At 41.0% G+C, this 18,450-nt stretch overlaps 1 protein-coding gene across 1 annotated transcript; it reads right to left on the reverse strand.

Moving 5' to 3' along the window:
• Positions 1–86: 86 nt before the first annotated feature.
• Positions 87–18,180, reverse strand: ywhaba (tyrosine 3-monooxygenase/tryptophan 5-monooxygenase activation protein, beta polypeptide a). The gene is made up of 7 exons (XM_042406151.1): positions 18,073–18,180; positions 10,944–11,103; positions 9,168–9,308; positions 4,180–4,303; positions 3,036–3,199; positions 2,494–2,589; positions 87–846 (listed from the first exon to the last, which is right to left on the reverse strand). Exons 2-7 carry the CDS (start codon positions 11,094–11,096, stop codon positions 790–792), a joined length of 735 nt encoding a protein of 244 aa, XP_042262085.1. The 5' UTR covers positions 11,097–11,103; positions 18,073–18,180; the 3' UTR covers positions 87–789.
• Between the last annotated feature and the right edge of the window lie 270 nt (positions 18,181–18,450).

Genomic DNA, 18,450 nt, shown 5'->3' on the forward strand with positions numbered 1-18,450 from the left:
TGAATATTCTTGTTTGCCATCAAAAAAAAACAAAAAAACAAGGATTCTGTTGGCGGAGGTGGAGGAAAAACTAAGCAATCACAGTGTTTGTTGAAAATAAACGGACAGTTTAATAACCTTTTTGTTGTTTTGTTTAAAGTGGAATAAAACCAGCCATTTGCCAGTACACTAAGAAAAGCCAAAAAGAGAAGGGATGGACAACTATATAAATGCATTAACTCGCTAGAGAGAGGAGGGGAGGAAGGTGAGAGAACGTACTGAAATGTTAGGGGGGAAAAAAAAGGAGGGAAGAGGAGCGAGGGAAGAACGGAACAGATGGAGGAGAATGATTAAACGAGGAGGGTAAAAACAGGGATGTGGGCTCCAAAAGACATTTAATTTAATTTTGTGGTTTTGGATAAAAACCCTCCCTGCGTGCTGTAAGACTAGACCGGCCAGGGGTTTTAGTTTGCTTGGCCTGTCTTGGAGTGCCATGAACAAGGGAGGGGGGAGGGGGGAGGAGGAAGGGAGGGAGGAGGGATCGTAGGGGTGATGGAGTAGTTTCTCTTTTTATTTCCCCTCCTTTTTTTTTTTTCTTTAATATTTGTTTGTGAAGGTCAGGTACTATTCATGCTGTTGGTTATACAGAAGGGAGGTCGGGAGGCTGGGCTTGAAAAAGTGGGACAAGGGAATGAACGGGCTGTTTATGTGTACGAAGAGAGGAAGAAGAGAAGAAAGAGGAAGAGATAGAAGGAGGAGGAGGAGGAGGAAGAGGAAGAGAGTGGGGATGGGTTAACAGTGAAGTGCGCTCTAGTTCTCTCCCTCGCCGGCTTCGCCCTCGTCTCCCTGGTTTTCTGATGTCCACAGCTGCGGAGAGAGAGAAAATATCTTTTAGTCTTCATATCAGTGAAAAAAACGTGACAATTTCATTTTAAATACAGCAGAAACAGGAAGCTCCTGAGAATTTATACCTGATAATATTCTATAAATTATTAACAAATCCCAGGAAAAGACCAATTTATTTATCTTATATCAAATATTGTCAGTTTTTCTGCGTCATAGAGCTCCGTTATCGTACAAAAACTATTAAAAACACATCAATGATCGACATGTTTAACAGACAAACATTACTTTACATACACCCTCTTGCTGCCGGAAATACCCACTAGAGCACCGGATATGTATTAATCCGCCGCTGACAATAGTCCCTGACAAATGCGCTGCTTCCTCCTGTTTGAGTAACGTTTGCAAACAACTACAGTGACCGGCTGTTTGAGGGAGATTATTGAGCCTTTTTAAAAATGAAATGATGTATTTTTTGAGGTGTTTTTTTAAAGATTTACATCCTCAGTAGGAACCAATGGGGCCTCGGCGCTGAGAAAACTCAAGAGTATTGAGAGATGGACTCATGTATTGTTGGTTTTGGCCTTTTTATGGTGTTTGTCGACTATAAAAATATGAAATATTACCAGCCTCATCCTAATCTTGATATATTTGAAGTGATAAAGATGTGCTTGTTTTTTTTAGCTTCTGCAGTGTAACATAAAACACAGACGTGCTGCGCTCCACAGTGAAGCTGCAGCGCTGCACCGTGCAAAATGTTGGGATTAGTTTCAGTTTTGCACATATATTAAAAAAATCAAGATCATTACATAGAAAGACTTGATGCAAAATATCTTCCAGACTTGACAGTAAAAATCCACCCACAACCTCACACGCTGCACCGTATCATCATCATCATCATCATCATCTCTGAGGCAGGTACTTTTCAGATAATCTAGCGTATTTCTGGTGCAGCCACTTTATCTTCATGTGCCTCCTCGTCTGCAGCGTTCTACATTTACCGTAATGCTTCTCAACAACCGATAGTGATTAGATACACTAAAATAAAAATAAAAATGCAGGCACAGTAGCTGACTAGCAGGCAGATATTAGAGCCGATGGAAGATGGCAGCTTAGATCCTTATCAGTCTAACTTCTCTTGTCTGGTCTGGTGGCTGCAATGCATTCTGGTCTATTTTTCTGCTACTATGGCAGTAGAGATTGGCTTTTTAACTTCCCTGTATGTCTTGGTGACTTGGTTTAACGTTATCTCACCATCATTAGGAAAACAAAATAGTTTAACTCTGTTCTCTGCTCTGCAGCGTGCGGTTTGATATGTAAATACGGCAGAGTTACTCCGGCTTGTGACGTTTGTAAAAAGAAAACATGAATACGCTGGGTACACTGGGTGTACTGGGTGTGGATCCTTCTGGTTCATTTCTGTCAACACAACCAGTGGACATAAGATAACGTCGACAAATATTTACTACTTCATTTGTTTTGTGGCCGTTGTTAAAGCTGATAAACGCTGAAGAAAAATGAAGTAGTTCCTGCATTAAAAACAATCCAATGCCGGAAGGGTTTATTAAATTCATACAGTACTGTTGTTGTTCAGTATCTGATGTGGGCGCAACTTTAAGATAGAAGACAGCAAATACAGATGGTATTTTTTTTTTGGTGCGTCATACTCACAGTGAGGTTGTCCCTTAGTAGCTGCATGATCAGCGTGCTGTCTTTGTAAGAGTCCTCGTTCAAGGTGTCGAGCTCGGCGATCGCCTCATCGAAAGCCTGCGGGGAGAAACAGAGACGTTAGTCAGAGTGAATCTTTCTGTAAATACACACAGATCAGGTTTGCTTCAGTTAATGAGTCCACTTCTATGACGTTTACATCAGAGTGACGCATGTGATCCGTAACATGTAGTTGCCTTTTTGTTCGATTAACTGGTTGTCAGGTAGTGCAATAATCCACTTTTACATTAAGAGACATATGAGCTATTTCAAATTAACCATAAGCCTTGCAGTGTTGATGTCTGACAATCATGTCCAGTTAGCAGCCGTCACATGTCTGCAAGTCTGCCAGGAGCAGGAGCTCAGCGTCTGGCGAGACTCTGCTCCATCTTTACTGTCTGACTGCAGAGAGGCGGGGCCACCTGTCTGTAACCTGTATTACCGTAAAACATCCAAAATTCAGAGCTCTTACATGAATAAAACAAAGTGTTTGCGTGTGCACCCACCTGCTTGGCCAGAGAGCAGGCCTGCTCGGGCGAGTTGAGGATTTCGTAGTAGAAGACGGAGAAGTTGAGGGCCAGGCCCAGCCGGATGGGGTGTGTTGGCTGCATGTCCTTCTTGCTGATGTCGAAGGCCTGCTGGTAGGCCTGCTGAGAGTTCTCCACCGTGTCTGCGCAGCAAAAAACACAACCGCAACGGTCACACTGTGATCCTCTGTGACACATCGTACACCAACAAACTGTGCACGGAGACCGTCGCCGTTTACTGTAACCTGCAGCGGACGCTGGTCTCTGACAGCAGGAACCAACAACTTACAGCTGAGCTTGGAGCTATGTGAGGCTACTTGGGCGCAGCAGTGCTTTGGGCTAAATGCTAACAACAGCATGCTAACACTTTCAAATGTTTTTATTTTGCAGTAGAGCTGCAACGATGAGTCGATTATCAAAAATTGAATCAGCAATTATTTGGATAATCAAATAATTCTTTGATTTATTTTTTAAAGCAAAAATGCCAAATATTTGTTGGTTTCAGCTTCTCAAGTGTGAGGATATGAAACTTTTCTCCATTACACATGACAGAAAACTGAATATCTGGACTTTGGACATTTGACGTCATCTCTGGTCACCTGATGCTTCATGTGTCCTCTAACCCTCCTCTTTCACTCTCTGACATCACTCTGATTCTCATGGTATTTTTGAGTATTGTCTACCGCTGGTGACGGTTGGTTCAGGCTGTGATATCAGTGGATCACTAATTAACAGGAGCTTCTAGCTCTTCTTACAGCAATAAAACAGACTCTTTACTGCGAGCAATAAAAAAGCAAGTTCTGTTTAATACAAAAGGAATATTTACTCTGAGCAACACAAAGTGACTTTTGTTTGAGCAATAAAAAGACACTCTGGTTGGGCTTTGATAAGCCGAGTGGCACACTGAGTGGTCTACCTTTTAACTGGGTTCAAGCCCCCGTCTGAGTCAATAAACATCACCCTGTTCTGTCCTCTAGCAGTAATTCAACTCAACTTGAACACATCAATATACTGATAAATACTGTATCTATATCTACCTGCTCCTCCTTTAAAAAAACACCTTGCTTCTGTACCCGATCACAACGATTAGACGTTTTGGAGTGACTCAAACTCAGACACTCACCCTTCTTTGAGTCCCCAGAAGCCACCTCTGACAGGTATCTGAAGTAGTCTCCTTTCATTTTGAGGTAGAACACCTTGCTCTCCGCCTGAGATGCATTGGGAATGAGGAATTTGTCGAGCAGATTCTGAAACAGACAGAAGACCAGAAGAGGGTTTATAAACAGAAAACGTGAAACAGGGACAGCAGATTCTGTATTTATACCAGAGGACCACACAAAGAAACCTGTCAGCGGACGAGTACATTCACAACTCCACTACAGATGGTTACTGTAAGCGGGCCTGTGTTAAACAATGCGGGGTGGGGGGGGGTGGGGGGGGGCTGCGCTGGCGGAGACGTGTTGCTTCATGTAGCGGCGAGACGTGAAATACGATCCAGGAAATTCAGTGTGAGTAACAGATCGGTGAATCTGAAGGCTTGTTAGACACCAAAACGCTGCACAATGAACCTGAGATCAACCTTCATACCTGTACTGTACACTGTAAGTCCACTTATACATGAGCAGTATATAAACTAATAAATGCTTTATCACACACTATAATATAAGCAGATAAGGACGTTTTGAAGTCGTGTTTGTCGGCAATTCTAAATGCTTTGAAGACACATTTTATATTCCTACAACTGTGTCATGCATTGTCTGTTTATACGCCAGCCTTCACTGATGAGTGATGTATTTAGATTGTAATTTAGAAAAAGAAAAAAAACCAATCTATAATATTTTGCCTCCTTTTTGTCTATGAAAATAGAGAGATTTAGGTAATTTTTTTTATTTTTAAACCAAACTTGTGTCCAACACATTGCCAAACCTCACCGGCTAAAGAGCAACAACCAAAACCTAAAGAGGTTATTCTTGTTTGAGTACATGCTTTCTTAGATCCCTCCCTTCCAGCCAATTTTAAAAATGCAACAGAAGAGTGGAGAGCAGGAAGAGGAAGAGGCGTGGCACCGAGGCCTCCTTGTGAGTGACGACCTGGAGGGCGTGGCTACACGGACGGACTGTAATCACTCAGTGTAACTAGCATAGTCAGTGCTACGTACGCGTGCGACACTGGGAGCCGAGCAGTCATGAGTAGCTAACGATGAGCTGTCAGATTCATAGTCATGCAGTTCAGAGAAGTTAGCGGAGGAGTTCAGGGTGTATCATAGTGATCGGCGTCTCTTGTAACAGTCACTAGCTGAGCTGATTTAGCTTCAAACCGGAGGCCTCCGACCACAGTTCAGCAGTTCAAACGAGGCAACAAAAAGCCTCATGATGAAAGGAAAACAGCTGTAACTCGATGATCAAAATCTGATCTGGCTCAGTGTGAAATTTTAGATCATGATCTTATGAAGTCGCCAGCCTGGCTTTCATCATTCTGCTTTTATACTGGGACTAAAACACTGTCACATCCTTTCAATTAGACCCAAACTGTTAAATTACTGCTAATTGCTCATGAGTAGTATCATCTTTCACCGTTGTGTCAGCGCATGAATAAAATAAAATAAATGCTGATTTATGACAGTTTGCCGCCGTGTGCTGTATAAATAGAGCCGACAGAAATAAAGAGTTCTTACAGTTAACATACCCTCGCTGCCCTCACCCAGCTGATTAACGTGTGTTCTTCATGAAAAGTAAAAACGAGTCGAGTTTGCCGGTGGGGTGTCACTAACTCACAGCGTGTGTGTGTCATTCTTGTTCCTACCGCCGCCGCCGCTGTCCTCATCTGATCGCTTTTACCCAGATCATGTGATCAGGGCTGATTTACCCCCGGAGCATCTCCTCACTGAGACCGGCTTTGTTTCAGTGATTACATTTAGACCTTTTAACCACTGAGAAGTCTGTTTTTAATCTGGTGACTCCAGTAACCTGGCCTGGGAATATGTCATGTAGACACACTGGGCCAGGCTGGAATCACCGGATTAAGATTAAGTGCAAATTCATCAACTGTAAATGAACTCTTACAGTGTGGCTGACCAACAGAGCAGCAGATTATTGGTGAAAAAAAGCTGCTTATGTGCTTGTTTCACCTTGTGTCACTAGACAGCTGGAGAAATGATTGTTTTAAAACACTGCGGGAAAAAGGAAAAGTGATCTCCCCTAAAAGAAAACAACTACAATAAACTGTTTCTACAACCTATTACTATTTGTTATTAAGATTAAATACAAGACTGTGAAAACCTGTGATTGGTGTTTTTATTATGTTAATCAAACTGATAATATACTCAATCTTACCTGAAGGTAAAGGTAAAAAGTAAAAAATTAGGGAAAAGGCAGAAAAATAATCACAATTTTATGTTAAAAAAATGTTTTTCCCTCCTTGCTTTGTTATTTTGTGCCCCCCCCCCCCAGATTTAATTTGGGACCCTTACAAGGGTCACGACCCCCAGGTTAGAAACCACTGTATTAGATAGATCACTGTAGATGTTATAAATCAATGTGCAAGACTGACTTGTGCCAATATTGGAATTTTATGATTTTTGCATTGATGCAATGAAATAATTTGTGTTTAATTTACAGGATTAGACAAAAAAAATCCATTTTCAGTTAGCAGTTTTTCCATTGAATTTCCATTAAATGTACCATATTAGGATATACGTCACAAGATAAAATTATAAACACTTCTTGAGAATTTGAAGAATCATCCGCTCCTATTTGCCACCCACACCCGACCAAATTTATCTTGTGACTAACAAGGAAATAACTAAAATTGTCAAACTGATTCAGTGTCTCTATTTCTTCTACTTTTATAGTGTCCACATAGCCGGCAGTCAGAAGTCTGCAGTGGCTAACAACCGCTCTCGCTGCTGCTCCTCACTGCCAGGTTGTGGCATGTTCTAGCAGTTTCGCACCCATCCTGGTTGCCATAATATCCAGTTTGTAGTAGACCTAATCCAGCCAATGGCAGGTCAGTTAACTATGACAGGCATTATGAAATCAGACTACTTTCTATGACAGCACCTCAATTTGACTGCTGTAATTTTCAGCTGTATGATGAAACTCTTTGTGCATAACAGAGAAAAACATCTATAAATGGTTTCTCCCTCATTGTAATGCAGAACAAATATAACACATATTGGGGGGGGAAAACCCAGTCTGATCAATTGGTAAGCTCTTCTAGGTCAAGGTCGCTGACATTTTTTTGTGCCGTGGATGCATCGGAGCTTTTTCCCTCTCCGAGCTTCCTGCTGCTTTAAGGACAGCATGTCTCCACCCGTCCGTCCTTCCCTCCCTTCATTCCTACAGCACCACATCACTGCAGAGGCTTCCAGTTTGACCTTGAAGATATTATTAGAAGTCTGCTCAGGCGCTACAAATTTGAGTCTGGTCTGACCTTGAGGAATTTCTGATCTAACCTAGTCAGGACCTGGCAGTGTTTGGGGGGGGGGGGGGGGCTGTTTGAGGCTGAAATCATATTCAAGGCCTGAAATGTTTATTATGTTTGTTTTTTTCTAAAGCATCTTTGAGCAGCTGAGTGAAACTGGTTCTAGCTCGAGTCTTTGAGGTCTCACTAGGTTCAGGCACAATTACTGAGCTTTACTTAAGCTGCATCCATTGTTCGGCTGACCATAACTAACAGGTGAGGGTTCGGTATTTTTGGATTGCTTAAGATTGAACTTACATCACAGAACAATCAAACTGACCACCATCTCTTTCCTGCTTCTCAACAACAAGTCACTGCATTTGTCCTCATTGTACTTCCCTTTCTACCAGAAGCTACAGCTGTAACAGCACGTCTGCAGTGTTAAAGCAGCACATGAAAGACCATCAATGTCCACACTGGACACCAGACACACACCCTAACACACAACCTTATCCTAGGCTTTGTAAATCATCATCATCATTTCATCCTTTGTTGTGACATTTACGAAACTGTCAAATTATCTTGTTTATATCAAAAAAGTAACCTACCTAGAACAGACACTTGCTTGGATGTAATTGGCCGATGCAGTGTGGTGCCGGATGACATCACGCTGACTCTCATACACCAAAACTAACAGAAAGAGACCGTATGACAGCAGCGCCGTATCAAAAAAATCACAGCTTCCTCTTTTCAATGTGATTCTCCAGCAGAATGTTTGAACCGAGCTCGACATCATCTGGCAACACGGTTCGTCGACCAATCAAATGCAGGCACATTCCAGGTACTTTGGCGATATCAGTGTTTACATCAAAAACCGGCGCGACGCAAAACTAATATTTTGTTTCTGTAATAACTTTGCACAGCTGTAACATCCTGTCTCATGTTGTTATATACACCGCCGCTCGGCAGTGTTTTGTCATCTAATTAGCCTTCAAACTCACAGATGTTTTACTCAAACATGAAATCCTGGATCATATTTCATCATCTCGCCCGTACCTGTATCAACACACCCGCACCGATGCGACTCTGTGTGTGTGTGTTTTTTTTTTAATGCGTCGCTGTTTTCGGTTTGCACACCTGCTCAGGCCCCAGCTGACAGAGACCGCTTCAAAAACAAGAATAAGAAACGTCGGGTTTGTAAAATATAAACATTTACAAACACCTCATGTCTTCAATACATTTCTGAATCTACAACCACACAGTTCACCTCCCCCCCCACCTCTCCACACAGTATCACATGACTTGCGTCGCCTTTCCAGTCGAGCGGAGAGTAAATACAAAAGAATAAAGCAAAGACGTGGTAGCGAGGAGGAAAACCGAGAGGAAAATTAAAGCTTTGTTTGATGAATCTTTCAACAGCTTCTAGTGTCGCTGCTAGCGACATTATTACCGTCTCCACGAGTAACACCATGTGACTGTTATTCTTTCCTCAGCCAGGAGGGATCGGCTCCACTGTGCTTTCTTCCATCTTTTTCTCCGCTGCCCACCCCCACCCCCTTATACCTTCTGTCCCCTTCCTCCCGCTCAACATCACAACCCATCTTGTGCTTTCTCTCTCTCTCCCTCCCTCCTCCCTCTCTCTCCATCTTCACACCCCCACTCATCTGCGCCTGCCCTTTCCCCATCTCCCCTCTCTCTCTCTCTCCGTACCAGCACGTCGTGGCAGATTTCTTGGAGTTCGGACTCGATCTTCACACGGTAATCGCGAGCCATCTGCTGTTTCTTCTCGTTCCCCTCCGTCTTCTGCTCGATGCTGGAGATGACGCGCCAGGATGAACGACGGGCCCCCACCTAAAGGCGACAACAACAACAACCAAAAAACTGACATTAAAAAAAAACAATATGACATGACTAAATAAACACAGCTGAATTGATAAACACTTAGTGATAAGAGTAAACATGAGTTTGGACAATGTTATTTTACTGCATATGTTTTAAATGAGCAACAGGATGATTTTCAGACAGTTTAACAAAACTAATTAAGTATTTGAAGGAAATATGGCCGCTTCCTTGTCTTTATAATAGCATAAAAAACCTGATATTGCTAAAATGTTAACAATTAAATAATGAAAAGCTAATATTTAAATATAAAACAAAAAATATATGAGATACAGTAAGTGTAGCTTATGGAGTTCCCTATTTCCTAACTAAACATACCCACAGAGTGATGATACTATTCTCCTGGATGCAGCTGGTATTGAAAGATGAAACAAAAAAAAAAAAGTACTGAGTGGTACTCAAAGCTGGCAAGCTTTATAAAAAAAAAAAAAAAATCAACTAAACCTCAATAATAAACAGAGCAGCAGTGCTGAGAACCTGAGGCTGTTCTTACATAATTTGTGCTTCAAAGTTAAGAGTATAAAATCTTCATGAAAAACAAAAAGCACAGCAAATCACGGCAGCCAGTCACAGGCTACGTATTATATAAGGCAGCTTTTCCCTCGGACCGAATGCAAACATTTTAACGTTGACTGTAAACGCTATAAATATACAACAGCAGGGGTAAGCAGATTGTTATCTGTGCATCCTGTAATAGCGCTAATACTGAGGAGTACGGTACAACTCCTGCCTATATAAATGGCATTTTAGTAAGTGATGAGCCGAGATAGGATAAGCTACACAGTGTGCAGTCCGGTGCTGCAGCCTGCACATGATGTCCTGCCCCCCCCCCCTCCTCCCCCTGCCCCCCCAAGTCCCTACAGTACAGGTTTCCTTAGAAAAAATTTGGCAGTCATTCGAGAAAGCACAGAGGCCATAACTTGGGAGACATATTCCTTGCTACCATGGGAGTAAAATCATCTTGAAATGCGCCACAGCCGTTTATTATGTGAATAACATTTGGCGATACCAGGCTGTGATAATACTTATAGTAGGAGCTGAAAAATGGATCACCATATCAGTTTAATTCTATGGAGCACCACAGAATGAACATTTCACATGACTCTGACCACCGGAGGGCTTTTTTTCTGTCTGTTTTTTAGGTCAATAGTTAATTTCCCAGAAAGACGTTTGTTTTGACAACAAGCAGCTCAGACAGAGAGATCTCCCAACGTACCTAGAACTTCAGTTTCTCTGAATTTCCTACAGAAATTAGGGAAAAGGCGAACTGCCCTTTGCTCCAGTGTTTGGTCATTAAGTCGTGGTAAAGGATTGTAAAGCATGAAGGAGTTCCTGTGAATCTGCTTCTGTTTGTTTTAGTTTGTGTTTCAATAGACCTCGTTTGCATTCATGCTGCCTCTTTTGTTTACCTGTAAAACAGAGTAATTCAACCATTGATTTAAAAAGTCTAACTTCAAAAGTCATTGTCTATTTTCAGTCAAACTATCAAGAGTTCTACGTTGTGACTCGAACCAAATCTGTGGCGTTCTGCCCTGATCCGTCCCTGTAGGAGGGGGAAATATTTGAGCCGTTAGACGGATGCCATACCACGTTCTTGTAGGCGACAGAGAGCAGGTTGCGCTCCTCGTTGCTGAGCTCCAGGCCCTGCTCTGTCACGGCCTTCATGGCAGCCGCCATGTCGTCGTAGCGCTCGGCCTGCTCTGCCAGCTTGGCTTTCTGCACCAGATCGTTCTTATCCATCTTAAGGCTGCAGGGAGGAGAACAGAAAAAAAAACAAGAGTTGAGTGTTTGGACTTGAGCACAGACGGGTAATATTGGTGTGCGAGATATTATGTAAAGCATGGTGGAGAGCGGGACAGAGTGACAAATATTGAGGGGAGGGTGTCTCATTAAGATAATAAAATTAAACCTCGTTTATGTAACCTTCTCAGATAAGTCATTGCCTTTAATTAAATCCTTAAAAATATCACAACGCATCATCCGCACTCAAGTTGTGTTTGGTATCAATTCAACATTGTGACCTTTTATTCCATCTGCTGGGCTTCTGAGTGACTTTTTAAAAAGGTGAAACATATAATCAAACCACGGGCACTGGTTTGGAAAAGAAAAAGCAAAGAGGTATTGATCGAATCCCAATATCACAATAAATTATAACAGCAAAGAAATAACAGCACTTTACAAAAAGGTCAAAAACCCTTTCGATTCCAATAAAATGGCTGCTTGCAGTTATTTCAGCCCCGAGGGCTTTCTGCTCTCCAGATGAATCTGTAGGTCTAAGTAGGCCACAGCCTCGCCTCCATCTCCTCTATATCCTCTATATCTACATCACACTAGAAACTCTCCACCGTGCACTTTAACCATGTCCGCATTTGCATGTTTAATTCATTTGAACATGTAAATCTCTACATTTAAGTAAGTTGATACGTCTGAAACCGTCTTCAGCTTCACATCTGCATACTAACGACTTTGACAACTTTCCAGTTTGGATACTGGTGACCACCGTTAACCCATCAGAGGGAAATTCAACCACCACCTTGTTGTATTCAAGTATCTTTGAGGCCTACCTAACCTCTGATCTCCTCGCAGAAGGAGGTGATGAGGATGGGGTTTCCTTACAGCGGCAAAATAGTTTTATGATACACAGCACGACAAGGAAGGATTACGATTTTATGGATTCAAGTTCCAGCTTTCTTTTTCATGTATCAATTACATCTGGGTTTCCAACCAAAGGTTTTTATGTATTTGAATTTTCAGGGTTTTTTAGTAACTGAGTTTAGATTTAAATAGAAATGTTCCAATGAATTGTGTCTCCAATCTGATCAGAATAATTTACTGGAAAGTCTTGATCTAATGAATAAATGTCACGGTTACTTTAAACTTCATGGTTTTACAATTAAATCATTGCAGATGTGATTAGATTTCATATTTTTATTGATTCCATAAGTATTCAACGCCTTCAAATTAACATTTAGTAATAGCACCTTTAGCAGTTAGTACAGTATCTGAGGCTGCAACTAATGATTATTTTCATTATATCGTTTCATCTCCTGATTATTTTCTTGATTTATTGATTGTTTTGTCTATAAAATAGAGAAAAACGTTATAATAAACATTGTAATTTCCAAGAGTCCAAGTTTATGTCTGTAAACATCTTATTTTGTTTGAACAGTAGTCCAAAACCCAACAATACTCAATTTACTATCATGTATGACACTGAAAAGTAAAAAAAAAATCACCACATTTTAGAGGCTTGATTAATTGATTTTCTGTTGATTGACCAACTGATTAATCGACTAATCGTTGCAGCTCTATTGGACACTGCAATTCTTTCCATTATTCTTCTTTGCAACACTGCTGTAAGCTCTGCCATGTTTCATGTGGACTTTGGGTGAACAGCAATTGTCAAGTCCTGCCATAAATTCTTGACTGGACTGAGGTATAACACAACCACTCCAGGACATTCATATTTGGTTTAAACCATTACTGTGTGGATTTGGCTTTTTGAGTTGTTCCCTCGCTGGAAAATAAATACCCTAACTCACAGTTCTCTAAACGATTGTAGGTTTTATTCCAGGAATTCTGAGTTACTGAATTCATTGTTATGCAGCATTCCCACTTCATGCCACAACCAGGCTTCATGATGATGAGCGATGTGTGGCATTTTATCGTCAGTCCATAGACTCTTCCTTCATCTCTATCTGAGCTGCCGTAGTTCCCTGGTGGCCTCCTTCACTAGTGCTCTGCTCACATGGACGGTGAGAAGCATTCTGAGGGCAGCTGTGCTATATGTTTTCCAACTGTTTTTTGTAATAATTGATCTAATTGATATTTGGGGCCTTGGAGAATTTTATGCATCTATCCCTTGATTAATTCTTCAAATAACTCGTTTCTTTGTGTTCATGATGTAGGCTGGGGTTGGATACAGGTTTATTTGACATAAAAGTAGGACTGGTATTATGTATATTTAATTCAATTTGCCATTTTCAGACAGTTATAGGTTTTTTTTAAAACTTATATTCTATAAGACCACTAGATGGCACTGAGGCATCCGTAGTAACTAACACGCCTACCCGCTGAGTGGTGGTGTGTTACACATTACTAAGTACTTATGACGTTGAGAAATGGTTGTTCCAATGTTGCTTTGATGTTATCTTCCATTCAATTCATAGCGTCAGATCAGCGTGCAGAATTATATTCATCGCTTTGTAAATTTCATTGTTGTGAGCTACTGGTTATTATTGATAGATCAATCATTGGCCTTAGGTTTAACTAAACTCACACTAGGGTTGGAGAATATGACAATATGTACTGAGACTATAGAAATTTGTCAGCCACGTGAATTTGCGATACTGTTTATTAGGGGTGTGGAACAGTTCTGAAACTGAGACCGAAACCATTACACAAACATCCACCGTATCGAAACGCGTTTCCGTCTTCTATTTCAAGCCAAGCAACTCATAACCCCTGCTAGTGCAATATGCAATATGCACTAGCAGAATTTTATCTATTCGATCTGATAACATTTGGAAAGTCTAGAAGAGCGGCACGCTTAAATGATTTTATCCTCATTCAGGTTTCCAGAGGGCTAACTGGAAGTTAGCTGCCTCGGCCAGCGGCAGTCTATGGTGCTGGTTATCGTAATCACCGCTAATGAAGTAACAAAAAATTAACAGAGCAAAAGGAAGCATATCAGAAAACAAGGAGGTTTCGTACTATAATATGAGCAAATATCATATCTTATTAAACAGAGGGAATTAGAAATAAAGGCCTCTGTGTAAGCCTGCTTCCAATAAAGGCCTGGTACCGTCTGCAGTTCATGTAAATAAAGGCCCCGGCCACTATTAAGAGGAAATACAGTAATTATCTTTACTTAGTTAATCAATGTGAAGTTAATTTATAAAGTTAATCTACATCCATAGTGTTCTTTGGTGTTCTTGATATTTCAAATTGCAGTTGATTTAATAAAACCCAGAATTTCCCATTTTTCCTTATTCACCCCTCCAAAAACCAAATGAACCGAACTGTGGCTCAAAATCGAGGTCTGAACCGAACTGTGGATTTGGAGAATTGTTTCACTACTACTGTTTATACCGTGGTAACACTTTAATATGCCTGATTGTATTGGGCCATCAGGTGCAGTACTGGAAATCAATGAGCAGGCCAATGTCACACCTTGAAATAATAAATAATCCCCATTATACTTTGACTTATACTTTAATTTGTACATAAATTAAGTACATTTGCCCCCATGATCAATGCTGGGAACGTTACATCAAGTATAATTCCATATTAGAAAATAAAACTTGAAAAAAAAAGCCCAAGGGTTTGAATACTTTTTATAGGCACCATATTAAAACGGCGCTAATGTATTTTGACCAAACAGTATCACTATACTCAAAATGGTATAGCTATAGGCCATCTATGCTCATAAAAATATTTAACTACAATTATATATTTTCATTTTGATACATTGTCCTTTATGTGTGTGACAAAAGATCTTGTCTTTCAGTATTATATCCATTATATATGGCATCTGTTCTTAAATTTTTTTTAACCACTGCCATTTGTATATTTCCTATAACCTCTGTAACCTTTTTATCTTAATCTTACTAACTTAATTGATTTCTCAGCTATTTTAAGTTGAACTGTCAGCTTTTCTTCTTTAAAATCTGACTGATAAGACTATTCAGATTGATCGATTACATAATATGAGGGTAGTGACATAAAATCTGTACTGTGAAAAATATACATTTTCTTTATGGGAGCTTGAGAAAAAGTTGTTAAAAAAAACATTAAGATTTCTTTAAAAAGGATTTCACCAAACAATACCATATGTATTTGATAATTAATCGTTTTGAGAATTTTCTAAAGAAAAAAAAATCTTTTCTGGTTTCTTTAGTCTTCAGTAACAGTAAACGCAATATCTTGTGGACTGCTGTGAACAACACAAGACATTTGAAGACGTCACCTTGGGGCTCTGGGAACCAGTGATCGACATTTTCCCCATTTTCTGACATTTTTGGACCAAACAACTAATTGATTAATCAAGAAAATCAATAGATTGATCAATACTGAAAATAATTGTTAGTCACAGCCCTAAACATTTCTCAATGCTTCAATAATAAAAAATGCTACAGATTATTACTTGTGTTAGTACTGAGTGTCGCCTACACTTCTCAATGTTAGTTATGCTAATTATTTTAATATTGGACTACTCTATGTTGGAATGTCAAGCAACAGCATGACCGCAGACGTAAATGAAAACATGATGATGAGCAATGCGGATTAGCTAAGTTGTGATGCTGCTGACACTCTTATGCACTTCCTATGGTCTGCAGAGTATTTAATAGCCTCTCAGCTGGGAGCGCACCAACAGCACATTTTCAGTGCTGATTCAAGGGATGGATCGAGAAATCAATTATCTGCTGATATTGAGTGCAGTTCCATTAGTTTACCAAAAAACAAAATGGTAAAACCATTAGCGTATAGGGTCATTATAAATTCACGTACCCATTTCCTCTGTTATCAGGACACTCATTGAGAAAAAAACCTGAGATTGATCTAAATTCACCAGTGTTGTGTTGTGGTTGACATGAGGGAAATGTGTTTGTTTCATATTGACCGAAAGCTCAACATTTACATCACTTGCTCAGCTTCAGTTCTTGATTTGAAGGAGCAACACCTTTTTAATCATATTACATTACTCACACACACCCATACTTAAATTAAAACTTGTGAAAATACAATTATAATGATGATTATGGGAAATGTGTTTTTTTTTCATGGGTTTTCAAACTGACAGACTATTTTATGCAAATTTAGAGACCAAACTATTTATAAAGTTAATCAATAATGAAAATAATCGTTAGTCTCAGCCCTAAAACACAGACGGTTTCTGTTCTTTTATCTGTGAGGGCTGAGGGGTTTTATCTGTCAGCGGCACCTTTCAAATCACACGTTTCATCATTTTAGGACATTGTAAAGTATAGGTATGACGGGATTAACACGCCCTTGCCGAAATGCACCTGATGTGTCTTACTTTTAAAAAAGGGTATTTACTACAGTCTTTCCAGAATGATAATCATACATGACAATAGACAAGATAGTGGAAACACATAGCCCATGAAAGGGCAGTTATACTTAATGATTCTGAAAACGGTGTCTTTAGCTTTATGGATTTTATTACTCCGATACAATAAAATTAAATGGGCTAAGCAGTATTTTTTACAATTAATTTGATAGGCCATTAAATACGCACAGATGGGAACATATGTACAGTGTAAATACCAGGTTAACAGTGAGGTTTACAGTTAACTCGAATAGAAAGTGAGTCCTTACATGTGGCATTCACACATTGCTGTCATTTCGACAATCGTGTTATGCCTTCCTAGGCTAACATGTTTCAATTTAGCATCCTCAAGCTACCATTTAGCATCGAGTAAAACGTCGCTTATCACGGTTGCAGGCGCATTAATGAAGCGTTGTTTAACGACCCACACATCGATTAAAATCTGTCCAACTTGGCCTCTTCGATCAGCTACAATCATTTGGCTCGCCACCAACACACTCAACAGTAGCAGAGCTATTACTCAACCACCTAGCTGACTATTAAGGTTAACAGGCTTATTATGCGCACCGAAAATGAGGAACACCGTGTTCAACGGCAGACCGAGAAACAACGAACAGCTTAAAAACTAAAAAATTCAAAAAGCAAACGATATAACGTTTAAAACAGCCCTCCAGGCCAAGACTATGAAACATAGGTTGCTTAGTCGGCCTGCTAGCAGCTACGCCCTCCTTGTCGCATCCCCCTGCGGAATTTTAAGATGGAGAGACAGATTACCGCCTAGCTAGCATGCTAACCTCACGTCACAGCACGGCCGTTGGCTGCAACCGTTAGCTTAGCTGCTAACGGGACCTGACCCAGTTCAATCTGGATTGGAGATACAATATAAGCCGACACCGACACACTGTACGCTGAAATAGCTATTACAAAGGGGGTTAAATATGGTGTCTGTTCCGTCTCCTAACAGTTATATGAAATCGAAAGAAAAAAAACCCTTTTTAAAAAGTGAAATCGCCTTTGAGGGGGAAACTCCCGGGAAACAGGGAGGGTGTGTTAGCTTCCATGTCGTCTCACTACGCCATGACGGAGCTCGGCTAAAGACATCACACTAAACACATAATCGAAAATCACGCTGCTTTGTCTGGTGTCTATTCTGCATCTAATGAAGCCAGATATGTCGGGTGTGTGGTTAATAGCTTTACGTTATCATCCGTGCCCGTGTAACGTACGCTAGCACTGAATGCTAAAATGTCTCGGGGCTGCTAAGCTGTCAAAATGGCCAAACTCGGGTACTGCTTCTCCCTCCCTCCCCTACACACACATACACACACACATACACACACACGGGCTCCGGCGCACCGCGCGTGGCATCGACCGAAATCTGGGCCTTCAAAAAAAAAGAGCGACCTGTAAAAAACTCGACAGCACAAAGAACACGGGCGACCTCACGCCAGGTGTTTTGTGGGGTATTTCTCGCTATTTTGGCCGCAAGTCCCGGCCTAAATCCTCGCACCGAGCCCCAAACCACAATAGGCACCTTCCGCCGCAGAGGCAGGGAATGGGGCCACTGCTGGGGCTGATCTTACCCCCGAAAGACTCTCCTTAACCTTTATATAAGACAATAATCGAGTGATATGCAGGTAAACTCACATTTAGAGCGTACTAGGAATCCCGATTTTATTCTCTGAACGATGGGAGTTTATCAAGCCGTCCTCCGCTCGCTGCTCAGGGTATTCAGGGCAGTACCACTTCCGCCTGCTCTGACACTTCCGCTTCCTCTAAACCCCACCCCTCCCCCCGCCAGTATCCATAGCGACTGCGCCAGGGGGTTTCCTAAGCATCTTGCGAGGGGCTTTGACGTCAGGAGGACCATGGCAACCGCTACAGGATGACGTGCGCTCGGTCTCCGTGGCAACTGTCTCCATGAGTCCGCTGCTGTCGTATCTGAGTTCACCATCGTGTCAGCTGACACAGCTTCGTGTGGGTTACACTGATTTTTTCTTTTTTTTTAATACTTTATATGAAGCA

This window comes from Thunnus maccoyii, chromosome 3 (genome assembly GCF_910596095.1).
Source record: "Thunnus maccoyii chromosome 3, fThuMac1.1, whole genome shotgun sequence".
NCBI lineage: Eukaryota > Metazoa > Chordata > Actinopteri > Scombriformes > Scombridae > Thunnus > Thunnus maccoyii.